We start from the raw sequence: 23,594 nt of genomic DNA, 5'->3' as shown, positions 1-23,594 counted from the left end.
CACTGTGATCTTTGCCAAGACACTGCCATCTGTTTGACCGGGTTTTGAGTTGGGTAACACTGATGGGCGTTTCCAACTGTTAACCGTCTGCAGTCCCACCCAGACCCTTGCCTTCAGAAGGCACACCGTGCCTCTTCTCTACTTTTTTTGAAATTATATTATTGGCACGGCTGAGCTGTGAGTATTCTACTCTTTTAAGCCTCAGGCAATTAAGGGAGTCCCCAAGCTTAGTTTGCAAAAAAGCAGTTTTCCCTCTGCCCAGATGCCAGACCCCAGCTAGGTGAGTGAAGGGCTTGGTGGCATGTTAACACTGCCAATAAAAATTGAACCAGGAGGTGCTTTTCACTGGATGTTTTAGGTGTATCTGATCAAACGTGTTGGAAACTGGCGGGGGTTCAGGAAACTGGCGGGGGTTCAGGTTAGGTTTGGGAGACCGAGCTGGGATGGAAGCCAGAGTTTACTGTTCATAATGATCACACTCAATCATGTTGACTCACCAAACAGTTTACCCAGTAAACATGTGGGCACAGAGGGAAGTGTCAGCAATAGGTCTGACCAGTGCAGCCCCCCCCGACCCCTAGATGCACTGTGGGTGGGAGCAAATATTGGCAGCTAACAGATTGTTCCTCCCTGAAAGGACAACCTGACCTTTGTTTTTAGCTGTTGACCCCATTCTCATATGAGAAACACAGCTGGCCCCAGATCTCAGACACCATCACTTGACACATTCTGCTTCTTGGTAACATTACACACAAGAGGATCAATGTATGGAACTTGCTTATGCCCTCGGAACTGGCCTGTGATCGCTGTCTGGGGTAAACCCACACAGCCATCTGGAGTTGCAATGCTTCCCCGTCCCATGATCATAGCCAGCGCCAATCTGCTTCTCACGTCTTTGTGTAACGCTGAGCTTGATTTCTTTTAAGTACATAATGTTCCATGATAGGAATGCTTCAGATGAGAAACTCAAGTTACAAATGTCACTTACACTCCGTTCCTATCATCTCAGCAGTGACTGCTTTTGTAGCTACGTTCTCTTTGTTGAGCACCTTTAACAATCTACATATTGATAAATACCTAAATAGAATGATTCAGGTATTAAGTAAATTTGTTGTTCTGTGTTTATTTAATCTTAGAATTCTGTAAGCAAGCCTTAGTGACAAGATGCTAACAGTACCTGGATACAATGAGTACTGACTGACCCAAACTGCAAAGACCCCACAGAGAAAAGAAAGAACAATCAGATGGTACCCTGAACCCACAGATTTGGCCTCAGGACAAACTGGCTACATTTAAGGTCCACGAGGTGATGGAAGGACACAGCAATGTAGGGGAAAGCATTTTTAGCAGTAATTCAGTTAAATTTCATTCTTTTGCGCTGTTGCACTGCCTGCTTCTAAGTTGCAGACAGACATCATGAGATAAATAAGATTTCCTAAGATAATGAGTGAGAATAGCCTTTCCCTTCACCATGTGGTGTAAAGGGGGCAGGGAGGGTCCTGACAGTGGGAACCACTGTATTACACGTAGGTCACACAGCACTAGACAGCAAGACGGTCACAGGGAGCTGTCACCACATTGTATTCCAACTATGCCCAAGCCTCAGAATTTCTGTTTCACTCGCTGGCTGATTCCATAAAGTCCGGACCAGAGTGATACCCAGTTGGATTAACACAGACTGCGTTGTGAATGGTGCCTCCTGGACTTACACGAAATGGAAACCCTGCATGAAAAGCTCCTTCAACATGCAGATTAAGATGCAGAACCAAGTGGAAGAGAAGACACTACTGTGTGCGTGGCTGGATGGCAGTTCTCTCCCTTCCAACCAGGCTTGTGAGCTGGTGAGAGGACACAGGTGAGATGGCCAAGAGGCGTTTGACACGGACGGGACAGTGCTGTCGGCATCGGGCCTCTGTTGCATCCACGCTCACTGGGCTTCGTGAGGTGGTGAGGGCAGCAAGTCGGGTTTGATCTGAGCAATGGTGATGTTCTGACATAGGCTGTGATGAGAACTGGTGTGGAGCCTGTGGGGAGATTCTCTACAGTAACTATGACTACAGAAATGAAAATCTTGTCTGTGGTCACAGACCGCATGAATTATGCAGGATAAAAACAGCAGAATATGGAATGAGGATGTTTAATTGCACAGCACAATTTATAAAAATGAGTACTGGAAAGTATAGTCCGTCGCTCCTTCCTTCCTTCCCTCAGTGATTGGTTATCGGTTTTTTTTACGCATACATAATTAACATACTAACTGCTTTCTTGTGAGTTGTTTGGCTAACCCAGAGGTAGCACGAGATGTTATAAATATTTTGGTGACATTACTGAAGAAGGGTAACAGCTGCAGACCACCTGCATATGTAGCAGACGGCAACCTTCTGAGCATTTCCATTTGTAACAAAGAACACTCTGATACTTGTTGTAATTTCTGCTGAGTTGTTAAAATACAAAGTATTGATATTTAATGAGGAAAATCTTGATAGATGTCCATCTGCGCCCCATGAGACACAAGTACTAGTAACTGGTGCTCATCATTAAATACATGCACTCAAAATATTAGCTGAAGAACATTTGATAAAGGGACTATTTACAGCGTGTGTTCAGAATTAAGGAAACTGACCAGATGAAGCAACCAGAAGCAGCCATCACCCTTAAGTCTGAACAGTGAGGAGAGGGATATCCCAAACTAAAGCTGAGGCTCCCACTGGGAGCTGCAGTCACACGGGGAGAGATGCTGCCAAACTGCAGGCCAGCAAGAGGGACAAGTAAACACTCCAGCCTCTGTCTCCCACTGGCTCATCTCCTACAAGTACCTCCCATGTTCGACTAAGCAGAAACCCTAGCCAAACAGTCCCTGGGGGACAGCCCTGGGGATGCGGAGAAGAGAGGAAAATGGATAGGGGACATAGAGAACAGCCAGCACATGTACAGATCCACAGCACGTAGAACAATTTTGTGCAGATACTACAAACACAAGTCATACTGAGCCTCGAGCAAACAGGCTTCTGACTCAGGTGATGCAGTCTGTTCAGCTGTTTTTAAAGGTTCCTACGTATGCACCATTGTGGTCACTTCTACATAGATCATAACCTAAAATAAATTGTTGCTGTGGCTATAAGCAGGACTATTACCTGTTATTTATTTTTAAAGATTTTATTTTTAGAGGGGAAGAGAGGGAGAAAGAGAGGGAGAGAAACATCAACATGCAAGAGATACATTGATCTCTTGCCTGTCTCCTATGCCCCTCACCGGGGACCCAGTCCGCAACCCAGGCATGTGCTCTGACTGGAATCGAGCCAGCAGCCTTTTCCATTCGCAGGCCAACAATCCACTGAGCCACACCAGCAAAGGCAGGGCTATTACCTTTAAGAAGATTTTAAAGTGAGAAAAATATCTTTTATATTTACCTATATATTCACCATTTCTAGAACTCTTCCTTTCCTCCTGCAGATCCAAATGTCCACTGTTATTTTTCTGCTGACCAAAAACTTCTTTTAATGTTTCCTGAAGGCAGGTCTACCAGATATAAGTTCTCTTTTATTTTGTTTTTCTGGAAATTCTTTTTCTGCTTTCATCTTTGATGGGTAATGGAACTCTACTGTAGGATGTATGGCCCTCTCGGTAATGTACGGATGTGACTCCACGGCCCTCCAGTGCGCCGGGCTTCTGCCCGCAAGCGTGTGTCACCCTCCGCGTCGTCTCCTTCCTTCAGGTCTGCAGCTGCTGTTCGCACGGGTTTTCATTCACCTGATGTGATGCCATTGGCATGACTTTGTTTTTCGTTTTGTGTTTCTGAGCTTCTTGAATATGTGGAGATACACTTTTCATGTGTGTGGAATTTTTTCGGCCATTACTTATTCAAATACTTTCTTCTGCGTCTTCTCTCTTCTCTCCTGGGACTCCAGTCATACAAACGTTACACGCTGTAGCCAACTCCCCATTCTCTTCCCTCTGTCTTTTTTCTCTGGATACATCATTTGGAGAGTTTTTGTTTTTTACTCTTCAAGCTCATTATATTTTGTTCTTCTGTGTTTAATCTGTTATTAATGGCACCATTTATTTTTAAATTTTAAGATGTTGTTTTCACTCTGAGAAGTACCATTTGGGCTTTAAAAATACATATCTTCCACTTCAAGTTCCATCAAATTCATGTTTTCCTCTACATAATAGCTCTATGGACATCCTTGTCTACCAATTCCAACCACTTCAGTCTTTGCTAGGCCTCTTTCTACTGATTTCTACTAGTTACCAGTCACATTTTCCTGCTATTTGCATGCCAGTTAAGTTTTTGGATGCCAGACATTGTGGGCCCAGAGTAGCTTTTAATCTAGGGTTAATCACTGTCACCACTAAGGCAGCAGGCTTCTGGGGATTCTGCATGGTGCCCCGTGCGTTAAAACTTGTTTCCACTCTGGCTGGTGGGAACTGTTCCCAGCCCTGCACTGAGTTCTAGGAAGTGTTTAGCCTCCTGCTGTCTGTCCTACTGTATCTGGTCTCAGGAAGTTTCTTTTCACAGATATGCAAATTGGCACTAAGTCTAAAGACTCCAGGGGATACCTTGTAGATTTCTGCAGTCCTCTCCCTAGGAAGCTCCTTCTTTTGCAGTACTTTCCCTTGCAAATTCTAGCTACTGTGGCCGCCACAAATGCCAATTCAGCAACTTTACTCCGTTCAGAACTATTGTGTCTGTTACCTTCCCTGAACTGCAGCCTAGACACTGCCACCACTTTGTCCTCCTCCTAGCACAGGTCACAAACCTGTGCTTGTCGTGTCTAAAAACCATTATTTCATATATATTGTACAGTTTTCTTTTTAGCTATTTAAGGGAAGAGAGTTAATCTATTCCTTGTCCTACCACCATGGCAGAAAGAAGTCTTCACACTTAAAACACATCTATCACTGAAAAATGACCATCTTTTATGTAATTTATATGCAACAACCACAACTTCTGTATAGAGTCATTTCAACAGGATCATGCTGACAAACTCCTCAAATTATTGGGACTGCTCCTCCATATGGCATTTCCAATACCAGTATGTCCCCTATGCACAGATTCTCTACTATACTGTGAGTTGTCCTCACTTAATGAAATCTCTCACTTGCTATGGCTATACAGTTTTTCTCCTGTTCAGGTCTTCTAGATATTTAATGAGCTTTCACTTTTAACCAAAAGGTTCTGTACCATCACAATATTGATAGATAACTTATCAATGTGCAATAAGATGTGTCTTCTGGGAGAAGGCTTTCTTATACTGTCTACTAAAAAAAATGTCCTCTTTCTCAATTCTGTTTAGTGACACTTGCCTTTCCAATAAAACTTTTTCCAACAGTCACTGTATTGATAGGGTTGCTCTCCTCTGTGTCCTCAGAAGTATCAGGAGGCAAAACGTCTGCTAGCAAGCTTTCCATCCTCACTGCGCTCGTGTGCTTTCTACCTGACATGATTTCTCTGGTGGATCATGAGCTGTGACTTCCTGTTGAAGGTAGTCCCACATTCATCACACCCATAGTATTTATCTCCTGTATGAAGTCTCTGATGCCTCATAAGATGTGACTTTCTAGTGAAAGACTTCCCACACTCACCACATTTATAGGGTCTCTCTCCTGTATGAATTCTCTGATGTATGATCAGCTGTGCCTTCTCAAAGAAAGCTTTTGCACAATCACTGCATCCATAGGCTTTCTCTCCTGTGTGATTTCTCTGGTGTTTAATGAGCTGCACTTTCTGAACAAAGGCTTTCCCACACTCGCTGCATGCATAGGGCTTCTCCCCTGTATGAATTCTCTGGTGCCTAAGAAGCTGCGGCTTCCAGGCAAAAGCTTTCCTACATTCACTACATTCAAAGGGTTTTTCTCCAGTATGGGTTCTCTGATGGTGAATGAGACTGGATTTCTCACTGAATGTTTTCCCACATTCACTGCATTCATAGGGCTTCTCACCTGTGTGAGTTCTCTGATGGGATATCAGGCTGGACTTCTGGGTGAAGGCTTTCCCACATTCACTGCATTCGAAAGGTTTCTCTCCAGTGTGAGTTCTCTGATGTGTAAGGAGCTGTGACTTCCCAAAGAAGGTTTTCCCACATTCCACACACCCATAGGGCTTGTCTCCTAAGTGAAGCTTCTGATGTCGAATTAGCTCTGACTTCTTAAAGAAGGCTTCCTCACAGTCACTGCACTGGTAGTTCTTCTCTCCTGTGTGAGTTACCTGATGTCTGATAAGTTGTGGTTTTCTGATGAAGGCTTCACCACATTCACTGCATTCATAGGGCTTCTCTCCAGTGTGAATCCTCTGATGTCTAATGAGGAGTGAGTTCCTGCTGAAGGCTTTTTTACACTCACCACACACATACGGTTTCTTCCCCGTGTGAGTCCTCTGATGAGTAATGAGCTGAGACTTCCAAAAGAAGGCTTTTCCACAGTCACTGCAACTGTAGGGTTTCTCTCCTGTGTGTGTCCTCTGATGTGCAACGAGCTTTAGGTTCTGGGAGAAAGCTTTCCCGCAGTCACTGCAGCCAAAGGGCTTCTCTGTTGTATGGGTTCTCTGGTGTCTTTTAAGCTGTGACTTCCTGCTGAAGGCTTTCCCACACTCGCTGCAGCCATAGGGCTTCTCTCCTGTGTGCGTTCTCTGATGTAAAATGAGCAGTGACTTCCTACTGAAAGCTTTTGGACATTCACCACACCCATATGGTTTTTCTCCTGAGTGCGTCCTTTGATGGAGAGTGAGCAGGGACTTCTGGGAGAAGGCCTTCCCACACTCGCTGCAGCCATAGGGCTTCTCTCCTGTGTGAGTTCTCTGATGCACAATGAGCTGTGACTTCTTGTTAAAAACTCGGCCACATTCCATGCACAGACAGACTCCTCTGTGTGTTACATGGCTTGTCATGAGCCATGACTCTCTGCTGCTGCTCTTGCTACATGTATTGCCATCACAGTACTGTATTCCACCATGGGTTCTGTCAGTTTTCATACAGAATAACAGTTTTGTATTGAGCTCAAGTTTCTTTCCTCCACAGTTATTTTTATGAAGAAAATCAAGAGGATGATTCAAATTTTTTTCACTGGTGCCACATTTATGGAGTCTCATTCCTAAATGAACAAAGTTAATGCTTGAATGAAATATTTTCCCCAAAACATCATATTCATGGCCTCTCTCCATGCTTTTAAGTTTGTTTCGATTATCTTTGTGCCACATTTTGAGATTATGATCTATCCAGATTTCTTCTAAAAAGGAAAAAATGAACCATAGTATGTAAATCCCCCAGTGGTTATGCTTATTATACAAAACTTCTGAAATGGAGCCTAGGATCCCAGTCCCCACCGTGCCCCACAAATACAATGTCTACTTATTGGACATTAAAATTTTTAACAAAAATTGAAAACAGATATTAAAAATTACAATTGTTTATACTAAACACAAAATTTTAAATAAGGAAAGATGAAACATATTCAAGGAACAGTGATCATAAGATAAAAAAGACTGGAGCAATTCCTAATGAAATACTGGGATGGATAATTTACTCCAACTTGTTAGTAGCAGAAGATCAGGGAAGAAGACAGGTGAGCACTCACTCCACTATCAGAAGGCTTACAAGACAGGGAAGACTGAGCATAACAAGTCCAAAGAAAGGATTACACACATTGTTGAATGTTTTAAAGGAAGAAATATTGAACACAACTGTACAATAAATGTAGGATATCAACTTTACATATGAAAGGTCAGAAGTACTAGTTTTCTGTATTATCATTACATTAAAAAAAAGTATTTTCATTCAAGATCATCACCTGAATCATTGATATCAGTAAGTGTACCATCCTTAGAGCTACTTCTTGGAATTATCCAAGAGTTCTCCAGGGCTCAGCATTAACATTTTTATTTAGGTTTCTTGACATTTTAACTGAATCTATAACCTATTGTAGATTGAATCTACAATCTATTATGTATTGAATCTATATATAATGCTATCAATGGAAATTAGTCCAAACCACAGGAATTCTTTGCATAACATTAAGGCAGAATAAGTACAATTATTTATAATTTCCACATTATGACCATGTATTGACTACTTTAAAGTGATCTTTTCTTTCTAAACTATAAAAGCAAGTTTAGGGAAGTTACAGAAGTAGTAAAAGTGAGCTGTAGAAGGAATGGGCCAAGGAAACAAGTTACAGAGACAAAGGCAGGGCGCTTGGAGCGTGGGAGAGGGGAAGGCAAAGGTAGTAAACAGGCCTGCAGAGAAGATGACAGAAGGGTGGGAAAGGCTGGGTATGCTCCAGAGAGGGAGAGTGCTAAAGTGATCTCTTAAAGGTTTGTTTACATTTGGATGAGGCTCTTCATTAGCAATTGTGAAGTAACATTCCCAGGAAGTACTCGGCAGGATGAAAGATTTGGCAAGATCTCAAAGGTGCTGGAAAAGGCAAGAAAAGGAATGCTCCCCTGGAGCCTCTGGAAAGGGCCGCAGACTGTCCAAAACTTGGAGTGAAGCCCATGACATTTGCTCTGACTTCCAGAAATGAACGGCAAAGGAACTGAGCTGAACACAGAAAAATAAAGTTAAAGAACAAAGATGCGAAGAAGGGAAAGAAGGATCAGGCTGGAGGGAAAGAGTACTGAGGAAAGGCTGATTGGAGCTTCATTTTCAGTTTGCTTCCGGAGCTTTATGATTCAAGTAACCGGACCCCAAAGGGTTCTGAGTAGGTGTTAAAACCCCCATTTAGAGATGAGAAAATTCAGGCTCTAGATGTTTAAGTTACTCGACCAAATAAACTCAGGTTGACATGTAGGCAAAGAAACAGGAAGGAGATCGCCAAAATTCAACATGCAAACTGCTGCATAAATACGGCTTTGACTGTGATTCGTTTTTGAATAGGTAGGTGCTGAATTTTTCTTTTTTTTTTCTTTTAAGTTTTGTCATATATTCTTTCTTTTTAAAAGGATTTTACTTGTTTTTTGAGAGAGGGGAAGGGAGGGAGAGAAGTATCAGTGTGTGGTTGCCTCTCACATGGCCCCTACTGGGGACCTGGCCTGCAACCCAGGCATGTGCCCTGCCTGACTGGGAATCAAACCGGCGACCCTTTGGTTTGCAGCCCATGCTCAATCCACTGAGCTATACCAGCCAGGTGAATTTTTCTTTTCAAAAATATTAATAAGGACTTCAGGTCAACATGGCAGCGTAGGCAGACAGGGGTCTCCTCTTCGCAAAACCACGTCAAAATTACAACTAAAATATAGAACCACCATCACTCAGAACCGTCAGAAATCTAGTCGAATGGAAGTCTGACAACTACGGAATTCAAGAAACCACACCCATCCAGACTGCTAGGAGGGGTGTAGGGTCGGAATAGGCTGGTCCCACTCCCACGTGTAGAGGATAAAAATTTAGGAGGGGTATCTCAGAAGTGAGGAGTCCCAGTCCCACACCAGGGTCCCCAGCCCAGGGTTGCAGTGCCAAGGAGATAAGTCCCCATAACTTCTGGCTGCAGAAGCCAGCAGGGACTGAGTTGGTGAAAGAAACTCCTGGAGTCTGAAGCAGTTCCTGTTAAAGAACCCACACACGAACTTAGACTCACTCCTCTGAGCTCTAGCACCAGGGTAGCAGCTTGAAAGGCACCAGTGGCCTACAGTGAGAAACTGAAAGTATCTGGCATCAAGGCAGGAGCTGGAGGACAGCTTTCTCCCAGACAGAAAGGCAGGCACAGCCACAGGGTCAGCAAGTGTTGCCATATCTGACACTCCATCAACCTGGCTAACGATGTTTGCTCCGCTCTGGAGATCCCCTGAGACTTCAACCCACCCAACTTATGGCCCACCCAAGTTGCTTTTCCATATGAATGGCTGGTCTTAGCTCATATTGCACAACTTCCTAAATCCTCTCAAACAAGCAACAGCCAACCTCAGGGAGCCCTCACAGCCCCTGTACTTCTTGGTAAGTGGCCCCAGGCCTGGCACTAGCAGCAGCCAGCCTAGATTCACAGCTTGGCTTTGTCTTGGAATCTCCAAGCCCAGCATAAGTACCGGCCATCTCTTATTGCTTTATAGCTCAGGCAGGGTGGCCCCAGGCAGAACACAGGTGGGGGCTGACCTGGCTGCATCATCAGGGAAACCCCAGGGCCAGCACACCCAGTGGACAGCTACAGACCACATCGGAGCACCATCACTCTGCCCCTGCACTGCTGATCCTCCACGGAGAGCAGGGGTTGGTGGTCAGTGGTCACAGCCAGTCCCTGCTGAAAGTATGGGCACACGAATAAATACCCGTTTTATTTCCATCACAGCACTTACCAAATAGGTAATCATCATCTTTGTGTCTCTCACACTAGAACGCAAACCCTGAGGGCGGGGAACAGGCCTGTGTTTTTCAGGGGCGTGTCCCCACTACTTGGAGCGTAACAGCCCTCAGTACTTGAGGACGAATACAGTTCACTTCCCACTGAACTTCTGATGCAGTTTGTTTCTGCTTAACTTTGATAATTAACTTTGCATTTCAACACCAATGTTTTCAGGTCAAATACTGAATATTTTATAGTTTTGAATTTTCTTCTAAATTAAAATTCTCTGTTCCCTCAAGGTTATTTAATGACTCACATTTTCTCTTAAATCCTCTCATTCCACATAGTAGTGGTGTTCTGAATTAATGGGAGAACATAAAATCTATCTTCACAGCTTTTCCAAACCACCCAAACCTAGACTTAATCATCCACGGAACGGTGCGTGGACGTTTGTAATCTGAAACACTTGCCAAGTTAAGATTAAACACTTGCTCAGACAGAAACCTTGGTACTAAATAAATACTTGATGAATAAGAAAGTTGCTGCCTTGCCTCACCCCAGAACGACCAAGAATGAAATATTTAATAATTATGTACCACAAATTCCATAAAGAACAGAGAGGTTACTTGCCATCTTTCTGTGTGGAAAAATAGTAAGGCCTCCTTGGTTAGGGAATTCCATATAATGTCTGATCAGGCCCAGGTTCCTATAAAACACTGCTAAATGGGCAGAGATTTCAGAAAAGGCTGAGACAAGGAACATTCACTGTAGGTGAAGAAGGAGCTCAGACTGAAGAGGAACAGTTCTGATCGGGGAAACCACAGTGAACTCAAAGGCCCACACGCAGAGAAAACGTATGGAAGACACTGAGGAAGAAACTAGTTCCAATGGAGTTAACCATGATCTTCGGGCACAGAAAATACACCGGAGAGGGAAGACGTTGCCATTTATGAGGCTCTTCAACATAAATGGAGTTTAAACATCCCAGCAGGTAATGGGGTCTTACACCCAGCAGACTACCTGAGGGGATGAAGAGAAGCTGTAGAGAAGTGACACATCAAATCACCACAAAGATGCCCTGGAAGCTGACTGTCACACACAAGTCTGCACAGAGGCCAGGAGGAGCGAACCTCACTCGTGATGGTATTCAGTTTGTGTCCTGAGGTCAGGAGTCACCTACCCTCTGTGGGTTTAAAAGGAAATCTGACCAAATAGAAGGAGAAAAGAAAAATGATAAGGGAAATTCAAAGGTCATCAGTGTCACCTAACATGAGAAAAACCTGTGGACTCTTCGAGAGGAGGAGTGGAGCCTGGCCATGCAGGTTGGAGTGGGGCAGGAAAGCAGGAGACGGGGGCCAGAGCAAGAGCCTCGTCCATGGAAGCGAGGGCCTAAATGGCTGTCCACCAGCATGGGGAAGACAGGGTGCATCTCATCATTGACCACACGCAGACAGGACGCACCCTGACGTGGAGCCCAGGACTTAGAGCACTTTCCAAGTCCTGCAGAATGATGTCACCAGTCCCGAGTCAATTCTAAAGACTCAAGGACTTTAAACAGTTTTATAAGTGACATTTCAAGAGTGCCAACCTGTCATCCAAAACCTGTGATTTTAACTTTCGCGGTGTGCCACACACCTGATTATTTCTCACCTGAGAAGTGGTGACTTACTAGTTCTTCGTTTACTATCCAGGGCTCTTGCTCCAGCTTGAAAACGGCATCAGGTTTGATGGTTTGATGACCTGTTGGTTGGAAACACAGGGCTTGGCCGCCATTGCGTGGATGGAGGCACTCTTAAACGTGAAGAATATTTTATTATAAATGCTACGAAATAAAGCAAGTGAATGAAAATCTCTAAATTTGGTATATAAATCGAAAGACTCTTTGACATCTGAAACTTAAATCCATAGTCAGTGAAACCTTGGAGGCCCCAGTCACTGGGCACACACCGCTCACGTAAGAATGCTCTTACCCAGGAACACTAGATTGCTGTAGTTCTCCCACATCACGTCTCGGTACAAGTTCCTCTGGGTAGGGTTTAGTAGCCGCCACTCCTCCAATGTGAAGTCCACAGCCACATCCTCAAAAGAGATCTAGAAAAGCATAATCCTTATTAAATCTTCAGTGATTCTCCTGTAGAACACAGGCTTTCTTCTCCATAGAGGCGGGCAGCCGCTGCCACTGAGCAGAGGAGGGCAGACGTGACAGCTGTCACCTGCAAGAGTAGCTGACGGAAGGATGCACCTCCATCCTGGGAACCTGCTCTTGCTCCCTCTGGGGCACCCAGCTGCCACGCTGGGAGGCGGCCCTTGCAGAAGCCCAGGAGGTAAGGGGCTGAGGCCTGCCTACACCCCACTGTGGGAGCTGCAAGGGGACCCCTCCTCCTACAGCCAGAGATGACTACAGCCCTTCTCAACATTTTGGTTACAGAACCAAACAGGTAAGATGCCAATAGAGTCCTAACCCCCAGAAATTGTAGATGAGTGTTTTGTGTCTTCAGCCATTAAGGTTTGGGGTAATTTGTTACAAAGCAATAGTTAGCTTATCCTAATCTTGTATTATATATTGAGAGAGATACAGACATATTATTAAAATATTTGTCATTATGCCCTGGTTGGTGTGGCTCAGTGGATTAAGTGCCGGCCTGTGAACCAAAGGGTCACCAGTTCGATTCCCAGTCAGGGCACATGCCTGGGTTGTTGGCCAGGTCCCCAGTAGGGGGCATGTGAGAGACAACCATACACACATTGATGCATCTCTCCCTCTTTTTCTCCCTCCCTTCCCCCTCTCCAAAAATAAATAAATAAAATCTTTAAATAAGTAAATAAAATATTTATCATTATGAATCCATTCATCTGTATCCATTGAATAAAAAATTGAAATAGTTTGTCTTTAAGCACTGTTTCTCAAGGAGGGTGCCACTGGTATTTGGGAACGATTCTTAGTTGAGCACAATGCCCCACGCAGTGGGAACCCTTCAGCCAGTCTGGCCTCTACCTGCTGAAGGAGAGTACTGTTTCTCAGTCACTGTCAGACCCAAATCTATCTATGCACCTAAGACACTCTCCTCCGCCTGGGGTGGTTCTGCTCCCAAGGAGGACAACTAGCTAGCTCCTTTAGATATCTCCTAGATTACAGATATTGAGCCCTTAGGGGTTCTGGAACTGTAACAGATGCTAGAAATAAAAAGATGAGTAAGAAAAAAATCATGTTCTCAAATACTCTTGTCTTTTTGAGCCAGAGGCAATAAGGTGTTACAGAAGCCATGAAACAAGGACACATAGGGCACAGGGACAAATGGCAAAGGAACTAGATCAGCAAAAACGATTTAGAAAAAAAAATGTTGCAGTATTCACATGACCTGATTTCAAGTCTTCCTGTAGAGCCCCGGTAGTTTAAACAAGGGGGCATTAGTGCAAGAGTAAACACATATGAGGAAGACAAAAACAAACTAAACCAGAATTATCTTCTGGAGGATGGGCCCCTTGTAGTACAGGCTTTGCCCGCTAGGTGCTAGGTGTGTGTTCTAGGAACCCATCTGTACCAGCTGGTGTTGATGTGAGAGGTTGTGTTCAGCTTCAGTGAATTTGCTTTTGAACTCTTTCAGTGCATTTGCCCATTTCATGATGGGTGATTTACCAGCGCCCCTGCCCACACCAGATGAGTGTTCAGCAGTTTTTGACCAAAAACGGCATGAACCCCCTACCCCACCCTCCTATTCATCTGATCTCTCCCCAAGTGACTTTTTTTGTTGTTGTTTTCCCAGAAGAAAAAAGTCCTCAAAGGGAAACATTTTGCCGATGTGGGAGAGGGAAAACAAAACACAGAGGAAGTACTCAGCAAGAAGAAGGAACAAACAATGAGTCAATCGCAAAGACATGATTCCATTATGTAACATTCTGGAAAAGGAAAACTGGAGACAGAAGACAGAATAGTTGTTGCCAGGGGTCAGGGATGCAGGAAGGTGAGACCCGGGGTTTGTCTGCAGAGGTGGAATATGACTGTGATGGGGAGTACGTGAATCGACGTGTTTTAAAACTCACATGAGGAGTCCGGCTGTGGTCTAGAAACCAGGATTTTTCGGGCCCATCTGCAGGCAATGACAAAGGCTTTACCTGGCCGGCCTCCAGGGGATGCTGCCCTCAGACACAGACCTGCTGGGCAGACTGGGAAGGCACTGTAGTCAAGGCCTCAGGACCCTGGCTGGTCATGAACTTGTGCAGCTTCGGTTTCCGTATCTGAGCGCTCATTCGGGTGCCTTGGCCAAGAGCTCCTTGTAGGGTGATGGAGAGGGACCTAAAGTCACTGCTCATTCTAACTCAGCACCCAGTTCTTTCCTGTTCCTGGCCCTTCCACCTCACCCTCCTCCTGACTGAGGACCATGAGCCTGCTGGAGATCGTTGTCTGGGGATCCCTGGGAAGCGGGCTGACCCCACATCTGTGCTGATGCACCTGACCCTTGGCCTGTGTACCGTGGGCAATGCATGGGGGGTAGGTGCTGCCAAAGTTAGGCCCTGGCTGTACCATCGCGGTACGTGATGAAAGGTTCAGTTACTTTCATCTCAGTCGTGGCTTTAACCAGCTACTCTGACACCTGGCAGCTGGGCATCTGACCTAACTGCACATCAAGAAAGGGGAAAAGTTGGTATTATTCTGCATTGGTTTAGACAACAGAATTTTTAAAAGAAAGCAAGCTCAGTGGGTAGAATGGCTTTGAAAGGTGAAGGGACATGCGTCTGTTTCTTGAGTCAACTAAGTAAAGAAACAGTGCTGAAGGCAGACACCCTTGTGCCTGGCTTTTGCCAACAGAAGCAAAAACACTTCTGAGAGACTGTTACAGGGCCACCTGAAAGTTCTGTAACCATGACCTCTGCCTGGTGATTCATTTTCTTTCTGAAAACTAGAACATTGGGAGCACGTGTCCCCCACGGCCGCTGTTGATTCTCTGAACATCAGCACTCTGCGGCCTCCTCCAGAGTCATGTCCTTCGCTGGCACTGGGCTCTGGAAGAGCCCTTCCATATAAATGTTTACTATGGGATTGGTGTTTAGGACACTGTCCACGGCATCAGCGACATCAACAGCTGTCCACATTTTTCCTCTCTATATAACCATCAGGAAAGGCTTGCTCCAACCGAGGAACTGCTCTCTCTGCCTTTGGTAGCTGTTCCTGCTGCCCTCTGTCCCGGCCTCAGGAGCAGCTCATCCAAGCTCGCAGCTCATCTCTGATGGTGAAGGGCCTCATTGCTTGTACCTCCATGTTCCAACTTGAAGACTGGGTATGATTCTACATCCACTGAGCTTCTTTGACATCCTTCCCAGGTGTACATTCTTCTCTCTGGCTACGATCTGAACGTACGTAACCATCTCCTGGTGCTCGTAGAGATTCCTGTAAGCCTCATCACACCCACAGAAGAAAATTGTGGCGAATGAACAGATAACTCACCTGTGATGCAATCATTTTCTGCTGCTTTTGGGGATTCTGCCGTTCTGAGCCTTCCCTCTGCCCTGACACTCTGAGAAAGGCCTCTGTCTGGGGCTGTGAGCTGCACCTCTGGCCCTGAGGCCTCTGCTTCCTCATCTCGCCTCGGTCATCTTGTTCCTGAGGGCGCGGCCTAGACATGCAGTGAGGATTTTATTTCAGACGGTGTACGTAAATCTCTGTTCCCTCCTCCTGGGAAGTCAGAGGAGCTGTTTGCTACGCTCCAATCAGAAGCAGGAGTGAACGGCAGCCACCACAGGTCTCAGCGGAGCCTGACACTGCCCTCGGCAGCCCTGGCTCCCACCTGGAAATGCCAACCAAACACACCCAGAGCCTCCCCGCCTTCACACTGCTCTGCAGCCACCTCGGCAAAGTCTGAACATACCATCTTTTTTTTTTTTAAAGACTTTATTTGTTTACTTTTATAGAAAGGAGAAGGGAGAAAGACAGGGAGTATGTGAGAGACACATCAATTGGTTGCCTTTCAAATGCCCCCAACTGGGCAACCCAGGCTTGTGTCCCAACTGGGATTCAAACTTTTTTGAATTTCCTGGGGGCACTTAAATCAAATGACTTGCATAGGTGTGAAATGCAACTAGCTGTCAGATCAAGACAAGTAGCCTGGGGTGTTGGCTCTCTACCCCCAAATCAGCCCTGGGGCAACAGGGAAGCAGAGGGCAGAGAACTAACAGAAACAGCAAGAAGGGAGATGCGAGCTGAGTGCATACCTGTGGCAGCCCAGAGTGGACAGCAGCAAGAAGAGGCCTAAGAAAACCTTTGTGTTGCTTCTTTCTTGGCTCCCACTGGGGCAGAGCAGCCCCGACGCAGGTCTCCAGGGAGAATGGAGGCAGATCAAAGTGCTGCTGCACCAAGGAGCCAAGGAAAAGGCAAGGGCTGCCCAGTGGCCTTCGGGCCTGGACTCATCCCCCTGCCTCCATCGCTCCCCAGGGAAAATGCTCCACTGGGGCTTCCTTCTAAGGGCCCCTGACTTCTGACCTGAGGAGCTGCTGGAAGAGGTGGTGGGACTCGGCCGCTCAGTGGTTCTACAGGGACCCTCCCCTCTCTTCAAAGGCCTGGCCTCAGCCCTTCCCTGCTACCAGAGCTTGTGTGAGAGTAGCTAACACCTCTAGGAAAATATGAGCTCAGTGACCTGTAAGGGCAACTGTAAATTAAAAATAAGGAAAAAAACTCTAATTCTCCCTCATGCAAAAAAGGGAAACTACCAACCTCTATTCAAAAAGCATTTACTTTAAAAAACCTGTAATTGCAAATCCTTTCTCTGTCCCTTTGAGATGTACATTAACCTTTTCCAAAGCAACATGAGCCTTGTCCAGTTTAACAGTCCAAGAATGGGAATGTCTTTCTTAAGGACCTGGAAGCCATCTCGCGGGAGATGGGCTACCTCCCAGTTCCAGGGAGGGCAGGAGCCTCAGCAGCCTGACCTTAGCACCCGACTCCATCGTAAAGATGTGAAAGGGTGATTTTTTTCTTCCTTTGGATAAAGGCAATTAGCTAACACAGATGACCACCCCAGTCACCCCCTAAATTAAGGATGGACCGTGCATCCCAAGTCATCATTTACCTTGAGAATGGGCATGATGGGCTGCATCTACCTGGCCACAGCAAAGGTGAGCCTTCTCCACGTTCTCCCTCAGCACACTGCTCACACTGCTCCTCGCACTCGGGTTTACTTAGGATTCAGTAATAAAACTGTTCCTTTCTGTTCTACTTCTGTGGAAAATTGTTCTGGGTTTTCAGATTATGGTTTTAATTATTTCCCTAACAGGCCCAATAGCCAGGTAACTAAGTACAACCACTATTTTTAACACCTTTAAAAGATCACAGACTGCCTGCTGGTGTGGCTTGTTGGTTAGTTGGGCCTCTCCCCTGTGACCAGAGAGGTCACTGGGTTAGATTCCCAGTTGGGGCACAGGCCTGGGTTGCAGGTTCTGTCCCCTGGGCGTGTGCGAGAGGAAACCTGTGGGTGTCTCTCTCACCACGATGTTTCTTGCCCTCTCTTTCTCCCTCCTTTCCTTTCTCTCTAAAAAATAAAAATAAAAAATAAAAAATAATTTTTTTAAAAAAGGATCATAAACTGCTTAACAGTTACCACCTTAGGCAGAATTATTGAGACAAACCAAGATTTAAGAGAAGCATAATAAACAAAAAGTACTACGTTTTGATGTATAAAAATACTGATACTTCTGTTGTCTTCACTGCTCATGGACCAGGTCACCTACACTCAGCCACAGCTGGGGCCAGAAAAGGGCTTCACGGGCGCAGATGGCACAGGGATACTTCCTTCATAAGAAAACATCTGAGAGGAAATGTCCAAAAACCTCAGTAAACATGGGGACAGGAGGGACAAATTCTACCTTTCCTAGCAATCCGGCCACAGGTGGACAGCTCACTAGGCAGACCGAACATGGTGGGCAGGTCAGCGGGCATCTTTCCAGAAAATAAACAGAGCAGGGAGAGACTGTTCTACCTGCAGAAGATACAGAGCAAGAGCTCCTTGTCTGGAGGCACTGTTTCACTAAAGAACGGGAACGTGGGTACAAATGGGTACAGAAAGAGGTGGATGGAAGTGTCCACTCATCTGCCACGAACGAGGGAGAAAGTTACACCTGGTTGTTAACAAACTGCCAGGTTCTGCCCCAGGGCAGCTACAGACAGTGGAGTCAGAATGCTGCCCCTGAGAGGCAGTTACCACTCACCCCAGAGCTGGATGAGGCTCCGCTCTCATTGCCACTGGCTCTGGAAGCGACGCTCATGCAGACAGCTAGCCCGAAGTGGAGCAGAAACACCTGACCGTGGGCATCAGCTCCTGGCATTGTCCCCTGACGGGCATAAGAGGACTGAGGGGAGACTTGGGCCAGGGAGCGGACAAGCCCCAAAGTCAGCAAGGTGACAAGGGTCTTGTTGGGCAGTTGAGAAACACAGTCAGTTGGGAAAGACAGGCTGGATATTGAACTTTGACCTGAAACAGTGGCAGAGAGCCGAGCCAGGACATCCAGGGCAGGAAGAATTCTCAGAGACGGGAAGGAGGGAGAATGACAGGTTTTTGCCCACTGGTGAGATGTAAACATAAAGAACAGGTTTCTCGGTGAAGCTGGACTCTTCCTAGTCCAGTGTGAAGGGCTTGGGGCTTGAAGGGGGATCTCTCCAGGAAAAATATTCTGGAAGAGCTGAGAGCAGCATGCAAAGGAAAAGCCCCTCTCCCAAGATGCCCAGGGAGCTGCTCTGACTGTCTGGGGACAGCCAGGGGTCTCAGCAGTTGGGAGGCCCTGAGAGGGGCCCTGAGTAAAAACAGACCAGACTTACTGCTGTCCAAAGCGGAGGTCCCTGGGACCAAGGCCCACCTGTCCGGGAAGGTTTTCTTTAGTGTGGAGCTCCAGATCTTCTCCAGCTGTCTCCTCTGGAAAAGGGAACGTCCGATTGTACTGACGCCCAAGAGTTGCCCGCACAGGCCCCACAGTCACCAATGTCCCCCTGAGAACTCTCCAGCCCCAAGACCACTGAACAGGCCCCTCACTGATCTACAGGCTGGACAGCCCCTGAACCCATGAAAATGGCACCTGGAGCCAGTCCCAGTGTGTCTATGTGTGGAGGCTTCCCTGAGCACCCAGCAATCCTTGGACACCAGCGGGGTGCCCACGAGCTCAACTCAATTCTGGCACTATCTGCCCCGAGACAGAATCAGATTCTACCCGTGAAGGGCTCGGCCCCACAAGACCGCCCTCTCCTCCAATGCCAGTTGCACGCCCAGACTGTTACTGGTGCTTCTGACCCCCTGGCTCCAGACTGGAGGTCCCAGAGCCCAGCTCCTTAGACACCGGTCATAGCCAGGACATTCCCTGTACTTCTGACCCTCCGGCTCTAAACCAAGGGTTCCCATGACCCCTTCCTTGGGGTGGTTACTCTGCTGGACACTCATTCCACCTTTACCGCTCTAAAGCGTTTTCAGTAACTGAGAATAAGAGACCAAACATTATAAAAGATGCTCCCAGTGTTCTTATGGCTCCGGAAATTCTGAGGGATCTGTGAACCAGAAACTGGGGATGAAGACCAAGCATATCTGATAAATACATTTTGGTCATCTGAATGACCACATATATATTAGAAATCATAACATCATGCCCACTGTCACTCACCCTATGTGCCCATCACCCGTCCCCCCAGGCCCCAGTTATTGATTTCACAGTCCACCCTTCCAAGACCTTCAATCACACACACAGTGGGTCCCCAATAACTCATCTAACGAAGTCCCCAATCGCCAACCCCCAAGTCACAAAACCAATCCACAGGAGTGTATGGATCCATGAAACCCAAAGCCTCTCCACAGCCCCACCCCCAACCCAACACCCACAGGACCCTTGATTCTGCCTCCCACCAGGCTCTCCCTCACTCAGCCATACACCCTCCAGGCCCCAAACCACCGACTCCCGTGGGTTTCCTAACACTGACGCCAAGAAACACCAACATGGGCTCCCCAGACCCGAGATAATAATCTCCACAGAGTCTGTTCATTGGCTAGAAAGTGAGTCACTGAAACCCCAACCACTGGGTCCCCAAGAAGTTCCTCTGGAGTTCCTCTGGAACTCCAACCACTCCCTCCTATAGGCACCCACTCACTCACCCTGACAGGTGCCCACCCCTGCTCTCACAGAGCTTGCTGCTCCCATCACTAGACCCCAAGGTATCCCCAATCTCCTATCACACCAGACCCCTCAACCATTCCCCTCTGCAATTCTCCAATCCACCCCGTGCTCACCCACCATTCTGTGGTTCCCCATCCCCCTGCCCCCCGCAGTTTCTTCTAATCATCACCCTGAGAGGTCCTCTGGTTCTGCACAAACCCCAGTACCCAGGGCCCCTCCAATTACTCGCCCCATTGTCAGCTCCTTCAAACCCCCCACAGGCCACCCATTAACTGGTATCTGGCTCTCTGTCACTGACACTCAGTGCCCCCATCTCTGATGCCCCGATTACTAGACCCCAAACACTACACAGGCCCCCCGACAGTCCCTTCCACTGAAAAATCGACCACTGATCAGTCAAATAAAAAACAAATGCAGACTTAGTAAAGAATTATTTTATTCCAAAGGATTCCTGGGGTAGGGCCTACTGCCACAGGCAGAACACTGGCCCTCCGTGCAGCGTGTTCTGCTTTCTCTTATACAGAAAGGGGCAAAGCAGGTTAGAGGAGCCAGCTGAGCGAGGACCAAAGTTCAGGGAACTGGGGGAAGGAGAGAAGTTCGATTAACAAGCATTTTTTTTTTAATTTAATTCTCACCGGCAACCTTTTGGTGTGTGGGACAACGCTCCAATCAACCCAGCACCCGGCTAGGGAAGGTTAACAAGCATTTTGTCCCCACTGATCAGTGGGGCATACAACTCAGCTAATCACTAAGTTGGCAAAAAAGAATTTGGAGGGTCAGCGTCTGGCCTTGTCACTTGGTCACACGAGGGCCCGCGTGAGCCTGACACAGCCACAGGGGAAGGGGCTCTTTGCAGGGAGCTGTTTCCCGGAACACGGAGGGTGGCAGGTGCGACCCCACGATGTCATCCCCAGCAGGCCGCCCAGCGGATGAAATCCTCCACCCAGCCGTTCCGTGCCCGACACCCTTTGTAGGTGCCCCACAACGCCTCACCATTCTTCCTAAAGGCATCCAGGTCGTCCATCATCGAGCCTAACTGTTCCCCCGAACAAACCCGCGGCCTGCGTCCCCCTCACTCCAAAGGGCAGCTTTGGGGGAGCCCCCACTGCGAGCCCCTGCTGCTTCGGGCCCCCACACCGGCCACCGCGCCGAGGGACCCCCAGAGCCCCGCCCAGGGATTCGCCCACTTAATTCCTGCACTGGGTTCACAACCACGCATCCCTGCCCAGTCCCAACTTACTGGTTTGCACAGATTCTACCCTCAAGTGTCCCCAGATTTAATCAGCTCCACTGTCTCCTCACAGTCCCTCGTCCCGCCACCACGGGCGGGCCCGCCGTGAGCTCCCCACATCTCCGTCCTGCCGCCCCGCACTCACTCGTACGCACCCCCTGTCCCCTACCGTGACCGCATCTTACTCCCTCCCTCTCCGCGCGCCTCACGGCCCCCACACACCTGGACCGGAACCGCGCGCACTGCGGGGCCGTCCTGAGGGCCTGCCTGGCACCGACTCCAGGACCTGCAGGTGCTCGCGCCGGGGTCCACGCGGGGCTGAGAGGGTCACGGGGGCCGCCCCAGGCCTCAACCTCACGGTTCTGCCTCTCCCCCAACACTCTTACCCCTTGGGGCCGCAGCACCGCACTGACACCACCCGACGGCGTTGTGTCCGCGCAGAACTACATTTCCCCGAGTTCCGCTCGCCCCAGAACTACATTTCCCAGCGGGCTCTGCGGTGTGCCTCGCGGGATTGACAGGTACAAGGTTTGAAGCCGCTCTGCAGCTGCGGCGGGGGCGTGGTTCAGAGGTGGTTGGAGCAGGTGCCAAAGGTTAAAATGTGCGTGAGTCAAACGTGTGGTGTCCGCAGGAGGGAACTTCTCTATCCTTTACATTTTTTACCATACCTTAAAGTAATTTATAAAACGAAAGTAGCCCTGACTGGTGTGTTTCGGTGGATTGAGTGCAGGCCTGCGGACCAAAGGGTCGCAGTTTGGATTCCCAGTCAGGGCACATGCCTGGTTTTCGGGCCAGGTCCCCAGTAGGGAGCGCGAGAGAGGCAACCACACGTTAATGTTTCTCTCCGTGTCTTTGTCTCTTCCTTCCCCTTTCTAAAAATAAATATATATGAAATATAAATAAAAATTGCCCTGGCTGGTGTAGCTGAGTGGACTGAGCGTGGGCCTGCGAACCAAAGGATCACCAGTTCAATCCCCAGTCAGGGCACATGCCTGGGTTGTGGGCCAGATCCCCAGTCGGGGACAACCACACATTGATGTTTCTCTCCCTCTTTCTCTTCCCCTTCCCCTCTCTCTAATAAATACATAAATAAATAAAGGAAATCTGTAAAATATAAATAAAAATTTAAAAAATGAAAGTAATGTAGGTATGTTTTAATACATCCAATCCAACAGAACTAACAAAAGGACTGAAAATAAATGAGGAATTTAGGGAGAATTAAATACAATCATGGGAAGAAAAAATTAATGAATTTAAATAAATTAAGGAATTAAATAGGAAAAGTTAACCTTGATAAATCCAGTTCCATATGCTCATAAAAATTATGTATATTTAACAGTCTTTCGGTAGTGTTCTCTGCCACCTAAACAGATTCATAGTATTTATTATTTGAGTCTTTTCCGTTCTTGCTAATCTTGTCTAGTTGTTTGTTTTTGTCTTTAAATTTCTTTTCTTTTGCTTTCTTTTGGCTTGCTTTGTTGTTCTTTAATAACTTTTTGAGTATTAAATGCACTCGTTTTGTTTTTACTGTTATAATTACTCAAGATTATGAAATTTCCTGTCATCGTGGCTTAAAGTTTCTCCCATAAATTCTCATATAGTGTTGTCTACATTTTGTCTGTATTTTCCTATTTCATTCACCATTTGTCGAATAGAAAGCTTTTAAAAAGATTTTCAGACAGGAATTCCTGTTAAAATTATGCTATTTATAGTTTTATTGCATTGTTACAAGAATGGGTCGCTTGATCTGTGTTGGACCGAGAGAAGCGTGTTAATAACTCCTGTTATTGATGTACTCCTATTTCTCTCTATTCATCTATTGTACTTTCTCCTTTATGAAGTTGGTAATTGTATTATTTGGTGCATTGATAAGCAGAACTGTTTTACCACCCTGGGAACTGCAGCTTGTCGCCTCACAAAGTGTTCCTCTCTGCTACGCCTTAAGGTCTGAATA

General features: G+C 46.9%; 1 protein-coding gene across 7 annotated transcripts; it reads right to left on the bottom strand.

The window, feature by feature from the left end:
* Positions 1-1,164: 1,164 nt before the first annotated feature.
* On the bottom strand, positions 1,165-22,098 carry ZNF605 (zinc finger protein 605). Of its 7 annotated transcripts, none has more exons than XM_045200484.2 (7): positions 22,027-22,098; positions 19,073-19,166; positions 18,466-18,588; positions 15,713-15,881; positions 12,240-12,360; positions 11,920-12,009; positions 1,165-7,224 (listed from the first exon to the last, which is right to left on the bottom strand). In XM_045200484.2, the coding sequence occupies exons 3-7, from the start codon at positions 18,492-18,494 to the stop codon at positions 5,435-5,437; spliced, it is 2,199 nt and encodes a 732-aa protein (XP_045056419.2). In that variant the 5' UTR covers positions 18,495-18,588; positions 19,073-19,166; positions 22,027-22,098; the 3' UTR covers positions 1,165-5,434. The 7 variants fall into 7 exon arrangements, with proteins under 7 accessions (XP_045056419.2, XP_045056418.2, XP_045056425.2 ...); XM_045200483.2 differs by having other exon boundaries at positions 21,863-22,084; XM_045200490.2 differs by having other exon boundaries at positions 1,165-7,089; positions 21,863-22,084.
* Positions 22,099-23,594: the final 1,496 nt, after the last annotated feature.

This window comes from Desmodus rotundus, chromosome 7, assembly GCF_022682495.2.
Source record: "Desmodus rotundus isolate HL8 chromosome 7, HLdesRot8A.1, whole genome shotgun sequence".
In the NCBI taxonomy this organism is placed as follows: Eukaryota; Metazoa; Chordata; class Mammalia; order Chiroptera; family Phyllostomidae; genus Desmodus; species Desmodus rotundus.
Note: the sequence above shows the minus strand (reverse complement) of the source record. Positions and strands in the feature narration are given on the sequence as shown.

Coding starts and splice junctions, on each gene's coding strand:
- ZNF605 (XM_045200484.2), bottom strand. CDS start 18,494: ATGAGAGCGGAGCCTCATCCAGCTCTGGG. Junction 12,010..12,239: donor CAGCAATCTAGTGTTCCTGG/GTAAGAGCATTC, acceptor TCCAACCAACAG/GTCATCAAACCATCAAACCT. Junction 7,225..11,919: donor AGTAAGTCACCACTTCTCAG/GTGAGAAATAAT, acceptor TTTCCTTTTTAG/AAGAAATCTGGATAGATCAT.